At 44.2% G+C, this 11,877-nt stretch overlaps 1 protein-coding gene across 4 annotated transcripts in view; it reads left to right on the top strand.

The window, feature by feature from the left end:
* Nucleotides 1–789: 789 nt before the first annotated feature.
* Nucleotides 790–11,877, top strand: part of kitlga (kit ligand a) — a 148,849-nt gene continuing 137,761 nt past the window's right edge. For 2 of the 4 annotated variants that reach the window (XM_072268154.1, XM_072268152.1), the window contains exon 1: nt 790–1,392. In XM_072268154.1, the coding sequence (XP_072124255.1) occupies nt 1,378–1,392 (15 nt within the window). In that variant the 5' untranslated portion in view covers nt 790–1,377. The remainder of the gene's footprint in view (nt 1,393–11,877) is intronic. The other 2 variants (XM_072268151.1, XM_072268155.1) reach the window with 2 other exon arrangements.

The following is an 11,877-nucleotide window of genomic DNA, read 5'->3' as shown; positions in this document are numbered from 1 at the left end:
CCCCACTGTCGAAGACATCTGCAAAAAGCTAATGCCTCAGAAAGCTGGAATCAAACATGAAGAACCCTCACCATTCAAGACATATCTTTTTCTCTTTACTACCGTCAGGGAGGAGGTACTGGAGCCTGAAGACTCTAGGAACAGCATCTTCCCCTCCACCATCAGATTTCTGAATAGTCCATGAATCCATAAACATCTCCTCACTAATTTACTCTCTATATGCACATTTTTTATACATCTATATTGTAATTTATAAATATGTTTATGTATTGCACTGTACTGCTGCTGCACTGCAACAGATTTCACGACATAAGTCAGTGGTAGTGAAGTTGTTTTTAATTCTAATAGTTATAAAGTGGACGGGGAGGTGGGGGGGAATATAGGGGAATGTCAGGTAAGTTTTTTTTTGCCCACAGTGAATGGTGGGTGTGTGGAGCACCCTGCCAGGTTCAGTGGCAGAGGCAGATAGAGGAGGGAAAATTATTACTCTTGGATAGACACATGGATGATGGGAAGGCTATGTGGGAGGGAAGGGTTAAATTGATCTGGGAGTAAGTTAGAAGGTTGGCACAATATCGTGGGTCGCATGGCTGGTACTGCGCTGTGGTGTTCTATGTTAAAATTGTGATTCCGAATCTCTGTACCCTCTCCAGCATATAACATGACCCCCCCCCCACCACCACCTAAACTGACATCACTGAAGCGTGCCATCGGTCGCTTGATCACTGTGTGTGGGAGCTTGCTGTGTACAAATTGGCACTGACTCGACATTACTAAGCTGAGGGGAAAAAAAAGCTTCCCATTGGCCCGCGGGGGGTTTCTGGAGGGAGGAGCCGCTGAAGTCTTTCAATAACTACGAGTTTTCCTGACCCTCGGTACCATTCTGCTCGACCTGCCGCATACCGGGGTGACTGTCGCTCAGAACTCAAGTTTCAAAGTCCAGCGAATCGTCGCGAATAAGCCGACACATGCGAAGTGCCTTGCGCGGGTTGTCGCCCACCTCCCGGTTCTCAGCCAGCGGGAGCCCAGGAGCCCACCGAAGCGCCGCTGCGTGTGCAGACTCCGGGCGAGGGACCAGTTGCATGGGACTGTTTGCGTCTCCCTCATGTGTTTCGCTTTCTGTTTCCTTCTCTCGCCAACCATAATTTTTTTAAAGGCGTGCCTGCTCTCTGCACAAGAAAAACTGCCTTTTTACATAAATACACATCGATGTATATATTTTTTTCACAAGCCCCCCTTCTGGTGTAGAGAGTGGTGATAGTGAATCCGTTCCGTGACTCCCACAGAAAACATGCCACTCCAACAGCCGGAATTCAGCTGTCGCTACTAACTGGATCTTCGTGAAGGAGAGTGCGAATAACATCACCAAGATTCCTTATGAAGGAGGCAAATGTAAGTGAAATGTAAGATCAGCCCTGTTATGTCCTGGGGAAACAGGTCTCTCCCGCTTGGATTCAGTCCCAGCGAGGGAGGGGGAGAAAAAAAGGATAGAGGGAGAAACGATTTCAGTGTTGGTGAACGCCACATGCGTTGCGTGATTTGTGTGTGTGTGTGTGTGTGTGTGTGGAGCCTCTGTAGCTGAGAATCCTGCCTTGTTATCAATTTATTTCACGTTTTTAGTCTTAATTTCAAGAACGTGAGGGGGTTGGGCGGGGAGAGCGCGCAGATCCGGAGACGATTTCTCTCTCTTTCTGTTTCTCGCATATGCAGACATGCTGCTGTAGTCAAAGCAAATGCAAAGCCCAGCACGTTCTGTGTCGCGTGAAGCGGATTTTGCAAGCTCGCGCATTATTATTGGAGAAGTGTCATTTCTGTTGGTATGTGTAGCAGAAGTGTAACGTGGCAGAGAGATTAAACTCGGAGGCACGCAGGAACTGTCGGTATCCTCAAAAAGAGTTCTCAAGCCGGTCCGGAACTGTCTACCGGCTCTTACTGTGTGCAGGTTGGGTTAATTTGTATTTAATTTTAAATAAACTTCAGCGAGTAGTTATCATGCCACTATCAAGGGGTTTAAAAAGCGGAAAGCGATCACAATAGGATGCAAGCGTTAGCACATGAGATTCTGCCGATGCTGGGAATCCAGAGGCACACGCACAAAATGCTGGAGGAATTCGGCAGGTCGGTCAGCATCTGTGGAGAGGAATAATCAGCCGGTATTTCGGGTCAAAACCCTTTACCGGGACTGGGAAGAAAAGGGCCAGAAGAGAGGATGTGAATGGGGAAGGGGAGGAAGGAGTACAAGTTGGCAGGTGATGGGTGCCAGTTTCCCAGGAAGGACACATGGCTACCGTAGTGAGTTTGATCGAAGAATCAGAGAGCAGCGGAGATCAGCAACGGGGGAGCAGTGAGAGGGGGTCTCACTGAACTCGCACTGAAGAGAGTTTAACTGCTCCAGGGTAGGCATACCGCGAAGAGATTCCACAGTAGAGCACCAAGTCATAAACACAAGGTATTCTGGAGATGCTGGAAATCCAAAGCAACGCACACAGAATGCTGGAGGAACTCGGCAGGTCAGTCAGCATCAATGGAGATGAATAAACCCGCCGAGACCCTTCATCAGATCTGGAAAGGAAAGGGGAAGATACCAGAATAAGAAGATTGGGGAGGGAGGGGGAGTACAAGGTTGAAAATGATAGGTGAAACTGGGTGGGTGTTAAAATGCAACCCTAGAACTCAGTGTATAAATATTGTATATCCCATCATAAATCATGGTTTGGTATCCATACAAAATTGTTATGGAGTTTGGAGTTGGTGATTTCCTATGGCCAGTTTGTCCAGAACTGATTTGTTACTGCCTTAAAATAAAGGGTCAGATGACAAGATGTGTCATACAGGGACTGGTGAATCTTTGGAATTCTGTGCCTAAGGACAATATGTCAACATAATACAACATTTTCCACATCACCTCCCAGCGTGGTATTTTATTCCCCCTCCCCTACCCACCTATTACAGGGGTTCGTAACGTGGACCACTTGCTTAATGCAGTTAGCTCCTGGCATAAGACACATAGGGAACCCCTGACCTATCACCTTCTACTTGTACTCCTTCCCCTCTCCCCACCTTCTTATTGTGGCATCTTCCCCCTGCCTTTCCAGTCCTGATGAAGGGTCTCAGCCCAAAATGTCGGCTCTTTATTCATTTCCCTGGATGCTGCCTGAACTGCTGAGTTCCTCCAGCATTTTGTGTGTTTTCCTTTAGATTTCCAGCGTCTGCAGAATCTCTTGCGTTTACCAAATCGCAGGAAAGATTTTAAAAAGCTGGAGAGGATGTAAAAAAATTCATGAGGACCGGAAGGCTTTAATTATGAGGAGAGACTGGATAGGCTGGGACTTTTTCACTGGAATAATGGAGTGATGGATCTTTACTGAGGTTTTATAATCATGAGGGACTTAGATAAGGTAGATCAGGGGTTCCCAACCTTTTTTATGCCATGGACCCCTGCCATTAACCAAGCGGTCTGTGGACCCCATGTTGGGAACCCTTGATGTAGATGATCGGTCCTTTCCCTAGGGTTAGGGAGTCTAAGATTAGAGGGCAGAAGGGAAGAATCCCAGGAATAAAAGGGTTAACGTCTGAGAATGTTTGATAGCCCCGAGCCTGTGCTCGCTGGAGTTTAGAAGAATGAGAGGGGGGAAATCTCATTTAAACCTGTTGAATATTGAAAGGCCAAGATAGAGTGGACATGGAGAGGATGTTTCATATAGAGGGGGAGTCTAGGACCAGAGGGCACAGCCTCAGAGTACAAGGGCATTCCTTTAGAACAGAGGTTCTTTAGCCAGTGGGTGATAAATCTGTGGAATTCATTGCCACAGAGAGCTGTGGAGGCCAAGCCATCAGGTATATTTAAGGTGGAGGTTTATGGGGGGAAGGCAGGAGATAGGGGCTGATGATGGAATGGCGGAATAGAGTCGACAGGCCAAAAGGCCCAATTCTGCTCCTGTGTCTTAAGGTCTGGTGGACTGAAAGGTGGGCACACAGTCAATCTGCTGGAGGAGCTCAGTGAGTTGAGAAGCATCTGTAGGGTGAAAGGAATTTTGTTTTTTCTCACTTCATCCCAAATATCAGCAAAGTTTTAAAGGGAATCTGATGGGCAAGTTTTTTACACAGAGAGTGGTACAGTGGGTAGGAGGGGGTAGGAAGGGCTAGCTGCCAGAAGAAATAGTGGTATAATTTCCCAGGACAGAAATAGCTAATTTAAGAGGGCCAAATTTAAAGGTAATTGGAGGAATGTTTAGAGGGATGTCAGAGGTATTTTTTTTTAAATTTAAAGATACAGTGCAGAATAGGTCCTTCTGGCTTAATAAGCCTCACTGCCCAGCAACCCACCTATTTAACACTTAAATCGCAGGACAACTTACAGTGACCAATTAGCCCCTGATAACTGGCACGCTTTTGGAATGTGGGAGGAAACTGGAGCACCCGGAGGAAACCTACACGTTGATTGGGAGGGTGTACAATCTCCTTACAGACGATGCCAGAATTGAGCCCCGAGGTCCGCGGCTGTAACAAGGTCACACTAAGTTCTTTACACAAAGAATGCTGGGTGCGTGGAACGCACTACCGGGGTGGTGATAGAGGCAGATACAACAGGGTCATTTAAGAAACTCTTCGATAGGCACGTGGATGATAGAAAAATGGAGGGCTGTGTGCACGGGAAGGGTTGGATTAAAAAGTCCATAAGACATTGGAGCACATTTGGGCCATACAGCCCCTGCATATATTCCATGATCCAATCATGGCTAGTTTATTATCCCTCTCATGAGAACATAAGAAATAGGAGCAGGAGTAGGCCCTCCATCGAGCCTGCCCCGCCATTCAATAAGATCATGGCTGATCTGTCCATAAACTCAGCTCCATCTACCTGCCTTTTCCCCATAACCTTTAATTCCCCTACTATGTAAAAATCTAACTGTTTCTTAAATATATTCAGTGAAGAAGCCTCAACTGCTTCCCTGTTCCCCTGCCATCTCCCCATAATCTTTGATACCCTTACTGATCAGGTAGGCACAATATCATAGGCTAAGGGGCCTGTACTGTGGAGTAGTGTTCTCATTTTAATTACAGCATTTGAAAGGCATTTAGGCAGGTACGTGGATTGGAAAGTTTTCAAGGGATATGGGCCAAATGCAGGTAAATGGAACCAGCTCGAGAAGGCAACTTGGTCAGCATGGATGGGTTAGGCTGAAGGGCCTGTTTTTGAGCTGTATAACTCAGTAACAGATTGGTGGAGTTTTAGATGCCAAGAGAATGTGGAATTGATGGAAGAAAGTGAGTCGGGGTAAAGGGGAGGTCATGATCTTACTGAATGAGGAAGCAAATACAAGGAGGCTAATTGACTGTCATTCGCACAACGCTCGAGGAATTCAGCAGGTCAGGCAGTACTGATTGTGGGGAATAAACAGTCGATGTTTCAGGTCGAGGCCCTTCATCTAGACTGAAGAGGAAGGGGGAAGAAGCCAGAAAGAGAAGGTGGGGGGGTGGGGAAAGTGTACAAGCTAACAAATGATACTTAAGGGGGAAGGTGGAAGGGTGGGATAGTATACTGGCACTCCCTCCCTAACAGCAAGACATTTGCTGATAGGTAGCTGGTTCTACCTTCTTCCCCACTTTCCTTCCAGTCCTGATGTTCTTTATTCTGTTTTGCAGCCTGACTTTAGTTCCAGCTTCTAACTCTATAATAAATCAAGCTCCTTTATGATGGAGAGGTGCCAAAAAATCACAGTTTTACGAAATGTTTAATAGTGGCCATTAATTTCTAGCTGAGTCAGAGACGGAGCTATGTTTAAATGAATATTGGTCAGGAGTCAGGAAGAAACCAGACTCTCAGTGTAGCTACAAAGCATTCTCAATGGCCCATTCACAATAATTCTATGGAATTTGTCTTATGACTAGTGATGGAGTTTTCCACCAACTTAGACAATTGTGTTCCGTTCTGGTCACCTCATTATAGGAAGGATGTGGAAGTTTCGGAGAGGGTTCAGAGGAGATTTACCAGGATGCAGGCAACACATACAACTCAGCAAGTCAGGTTAGCATTAATGGAGGGGAATAAACAATTGATGTTTCAGGTCAAAACCCTTGATTGACGCTTGAAGGACGAATAAAGGTCGATGCTTTGTTCCCCTCTGTTGATTTTGCCTGGCCTGCTGAATTCCTCCAGCATTTTGTGCATGTTGCTCCAGATATTCAGCATCTGCAGAATCTCTTGTGTTTACGACAAGGGGCTGAATGACCTACTCTTACATTCAAAATCCTAAACAGACGATGCCTCAGAAAGGCGACATCCATCATTAAGGACTCCCACCTCCCAAGACCTGCCCTCTTCTCATTGCTACCACCAGCGCAGAAACACACATTCAGCATTTCAGGAACAGCTTCTTCCTATCCACCATCAGATTTCAGAATGGATAATGAACCCATGAATACTACCTCAGTGTTTCTGCTCAAGTCTTGCACTACATGTTTTTTTAAATATTTATGGTACATTTTTATGCAATACACTGTACTGCTGCCACAAAACAACAAAAATTTCATGACATCAGTAATAATAAATCTGATTTTGATACATGTTTAGAAGCAATTCAAAGATTTTATTTATTATGGTCCATAGGAGCTGTATTAGCTTTGGAGATTGTGTTATTAATTAGGACTGTTTTCCTGTTTGGTCAGATTAAGCAGACATCAGCAATAAATAATTGTAGTTGCTGTCATCCCTCTCATCCAGTGGATGACTGCAGAACCAGCAATGATATTAATCCTGCCGAAGGATTTCGGCCTGAAACGTTGACTGTACTTTTTTCCATAGATGCTGCCTGGCCTGCTGAGTTCCTCCAGCATTTTGTGTGTGTTGCAATGATATTAATTCTTAGCCACCCTCTGAGCTTGTCCTAGTAAGTCAGACATTTGTACCATTGTCACTACGTGAAACAGAACAAAGGATACAAGTGGATAAACTACACTAAATTAAGCTGAGGATTGAATTCAGAAACGACACCATCACTCCTGGACTTTGGAAGTTGGCCTGGTCCTTTCCATAAAGATTAGTTTTATTTGTCACATATACATTGAAACATACAGTGAAATGCATCTTTGCATCAGCAGCCAACACAGTCCAAGGATTGTGCTGCTGGGCAGCTCGTGAGTGTTACCATGTTTCTGGCACCAACATAACAAGCCCACAACTCCCTAACTTATTAACTCTAACCTATACAGTTCTTTGCAATATGGGAGGAAACCGAGGCGCCTGGAGGAAACCCACATGGTCATGGGGAGAACATATAAACTTCTTCCAACCAGAACGGGAATTGAATCCTAATCTTCCAATCTGTGACACTGTAAAGTGTTACACTACCATGCATACAGTATCTATATCTACACCCCCTAATATCTGTATTGGGTGGGCAGCCAATACAGATACAGATACAATACAGATATTGTATCCACAGGCTACTGAACAGCTGGATGTGGTCATGACCTGAGTCATGCCACATAGACAGTGTGTCAGAAGCCTCCACCACAATGTCTGTGTATGTCCAGTCTCACCAACAGGACAAATGCACTCGAGGTGCAAGTACTCTGGCATAGAGGAGGGAGGCAGGAGCTTTGGGATCACTGCTGCCATTGGGAAGGAGGCACAGGAGCCTTAGGTCCCACACTGCCAGGTTCAGGAACAGTTACTACCCCTCACCAGTCAAGTTCCTGAACCAGCATGGATAACTTCATTCACCTCAACACTGAACTGATTCCACAAGACATGTTGTCAATATTATTTATTTAATTATTATTATTATTATTATTTTTCTTTTATACTTGCACTGTTGTCTTCATTTGCACATTGGTTGTAAGTCTTTGTGTGTAGTTTTTCATTGACTCTATTGGATATCATTGTTTTTTCCTGCAAGAAAGTAAATCTCAAGCTTGTATATGGTGATATATACGTACTTTGGTAATAAATTTACTTGGAACGTTCGAGTTCACACTTGGACTCCCGACTCCAGGAAGTTTCGTGGTTTCAACTCGAATATGGAGAAGGAAACACCTCAATTGTCTCTCAGCATCAGTTGGTGACTCAGTCAATGCTTCTTTGCGCTGAGTACTATTTGTAAGAAATAATGAAAGTATCAAGGGAAAAGAACTTCAATGTCTCTCAGCAAGAAAAGCTCCAACCAACACCACTCTCTGAGCTGGCCAAGTTCTGAAGGACATGGTTGTCAAGTTGAACTTCAGACTAAGATGACCATGAAGAAGCTTTATCTGGTCCTCACCATTGTACCAGGTGCATTGTATACCCACGTCTGACAGCTTTGGTAGGAGTGACCATTGCACAGTCTTTGTGAAGATAACATCCTGCCTTCACACACAGCATGCCCTCCATGATATGTGGCACTGCCATCAAGTCCAGTGGAGTAGAATCAAGATAGCTAAGGCTCAAAATTATTGGAGGAATTCTGTGGGTCAGGCAGCTCCCATGGAGGGAAATGGACAGTTGACATTTTGAGCCGAGACCATTCATCTGGTCTCAGAGTGATTGTCCATTTCCTTCCACTGATTCTGCCAGACACACTGAGTTCCTCCAGCATTTTGTTTGTTGCCCCAGATTATAGTATCTGCTGGATGCTGTGAACCATCAGCAGACATGGGAGTGTACACCAGCACCACACTCAGTAACCTCGTGGTCTCTGTTTCTCTCACTCCACCGTCACCATCAAACTAGGGGTCGATGAGGAAAACAGAAAACCATGCTGAGAGCAGCTGCAGGGCTGAAAATGAGATGCTGACCTGGCAGCGATACACAAAGGGTTAAAATTGTACTAACCGGAAACAGCACTAAGTGCTTCCATAGCCAGTGGTGTAGTGGTCACAAAAGGTAGTGAACAATTTAAACTGAAGTTGTTAGAACATCGCCTTTCTCAAAGACAGTGGAACCCAGAGTGGTAACAGGACCCCTCCCTCCAGATATAAGAATATTTACCTTCCTCAAAGGTTGACATAGAAATACTATCCCCACTAAGACTGTTAAAACCATTATTCACTAAAATGTCATCTACAGGGACACTAATTCACTTTCAACACGAATAACATCACCAGAATGTGAATTAACCTCAACATTGTCAACAACAGATGTAGCATTACTATCCTATCCTTGTATAATAGTCGCTCTTTGTTTTTCCTTTAATTGGGCCAAATCTGCAGTACGTCTTTTATCTGAGACTTGCTCGTCAGTCTTGGAGCCAAGTTCGCTGCCAGGTAAAACATTATAATGCTTTTCTGAACAGTGAAATACTCCCAAGACCAAGAGCAAGGCCACTTCCTCCTCTGTCCTTGCTGGCTGAATGCTGAGGTTGGTATTGGAGTTGGTTTATTATTGTCACATGACATGATCAAATGGTGATGCAGAATCAATGGGCCAAAGTACTTAATTCTTCCCCTATGCCTGATAGCTTGATGTACTGAGATACAGTGAAAAGCTTATCTTGACTACTATTCATACAAGTTAGATCATTCCACACTACATTGAGGTGGAATAAGATAAAACAGTAACAGTGCAGAATAAAATGCAAAAGCTACAGAGCAAGTTCCGTCTAGCTGAATGATAGAGTGGAAGATCATAACAAGGTAGATTGTGAGGTCCAGTCCATCTTATCATACCCCGAGTGCAGTATGTAGGAGCAAAGTGAAATCACCTGGATTTGGTGTTCAAAATAATGGGCAATTTATTAAAATCGGGTGCTCACTGGGAGACCAGCCTAAGCTAACCTACCTGAACATGAATTTGATGCAGTTTTTACATTCTCAATTCATGAGATTACCAGTAAAACTTCATTTTCATATTAGATTGGTGGCTACAGGAAGACTTAATTAAGTGACAGACTAGGTCCTGACTACAGAATAAAATTATCCAGGTCTGGTAGTAAATCCAATTTTTAATTACAACAATGGGTGTGTGCTGCAATGTAGTTCCTGAGACTTGGGTGTTGTCACTGCTGCATTCCATGTTTCTACTTTTGTCTGCATTTTCTTGTCACAATATTCACACAATCCACATCCCTGTTGACTAGATATTAGCATACATTGTTACTTCCCCTCCAACATGTAGGTGATCCATCTCTCGGTGCAGTTTGCACACTCTCACGTTGTCTGTTGATATCTTCCTGGGTGCTCCTGCTTCCTCCTGCATCCAAAGATGAGGGGATGCAATATTGGATCTCCTGTTAGGAAACGAGTTAGGACAAGTGACAGAAGTCTGTGTACGAGAGCAGTTTGGTTCCAGTGATCATAACACCATTAGTTTCAACTTGATCATGGACAAGGATAGATCTGGTCCTAGTGTTGAGGTTCTTAACTGGAAGAAGGCCAAATTTGAAGAAATGAGAAAGGATCTAAAAAGCGTGGATTGGGACAGGTTGTTCTCTGGCAAGGATATGATCGGTAGGTGGGAAGCCTTCAAAGGAGAAATTTTGAGAGTGCAGAATTTGTATGTTCCTGTCAGGATTAAAGGTAAAGTGAATAGGAATAAGGGACCTTGGTTCTCAAGGGATATTGCAACTCTGATAAAGAAGAAGAGGGAGTTGTATGACATGTATAGGAAGCAGGGAGTAAATAAGGTGCTTGAGGAGTATAAGAAGTGCAAGAAAATACTTAAGAAAGAAATCAGGAGGGCTAAAAGAGGACATGAGGTTGCCTTGGCAGTCAAAGTGAAGGATAATCCAAAGAGCTTTTACAGGTACATTAAGAGCAAAAGGATTGTAAGGGATAAAATTGGTCCTCTTGAAGATCAGAGTGGTCGGCTATGTGCAGAACCAAAGGAAATGGGGGAGATCTTAAATACGTTTTTTGCGTCTGTATTTACTAAGGAAACTGGCATGAAGTCTATGGAATTAAGGGAAACAAGTAGTGAGATCATAGAAACTGTACAGATCGAAAAGGAGGAGGTCTTTGCTGTCTTGAGGAAAATTAAAGTGGATAAATCCCCGGGACCTGACAGGGTGTTCTCTCGGACCTTGAAGGAGACTAGTGTTGAAATTGCAGGGGCCCTGGCAGAAATATTTAAAATGCCACTGTCTACAGGTGAGGTGCCGGAGGATTGGAGAGTGGCTCATGTTGTTCCGTTGTTTAAAAAAGGATGGAAAAGTAATCCGTGAAATTATAGGCCGGTAAGTTTAACGTCGGTAGTAGGTAAGTTATTGGAGGGAGTACTAAGAGACAGAATCTACAAGCATTTGGATAGACTGGGACTTATTAGGGAGAGTCAACATGGCTTTGTGCGTGGTAGGTCATGTTTGACCAATCTATTGGAGTTTTTCGAGGAGGTTACCAGGAAAGTGGATGAAGGGAAGGCAGTGGATATTGTCTTTGCCTTTGACAAAGCCTTTGACAAGGTCCCGCATGGAAGGTTAGTTAGGAAAATTCAGTCGCTAGGTATACATGGAGAGGTGGTAAATTGGATTAGACATTGGCTCAATGGAAGAAGCCAAAGAGTGGTAGTAGAGAATTGCTTCTCCGACTAGTGGTGTGCCACAGGGATCAGTGCTGGGTCCATTGTTATTTGTCATCTATATCAATGATCTGGATAATAATGTGGTAAATTGGATCAGCAAATTTGCTGATGATACAAAGATTGGAGATGTAGTAGACAGTGAGGAAGGTTTTCAGAGCCTGCAGAGGGACTTGGACCAGCTGGAAAAATGGGCTGAAAAATGGGAGATGGAGTTTAATACAGACAAGTGTGAGGTATTGCATGTTGGAAGGACAAACCAAGGTAGAACATACAGGGTTAATGGTAAGGCACTGAGGAGTGCAGTGGAACAGAGGGATCTGGGAATACAGATACAAAATTCCCTAAAAGTGGCGTCACAGGTAGATAGGGTCGTAAAGAGA

This window comes from Mobula birostris, chromosome 9 (assembly GCF_030028105.1).
Source record: "Mobula birostris isolate sMobBir1 chromosome 9, sMobBir1.hap1, whole genome shotgun sequence".
Lineage (NCBI taxonomy): Eukaryota > Metazoa > Chordata > Chondrichthyes > Myliobatiformes > Myliobatidae > Mobula > Mobula birostris.
This window is presented reverse-complemented; position numbering and strand designations above follow the sequence as displayed.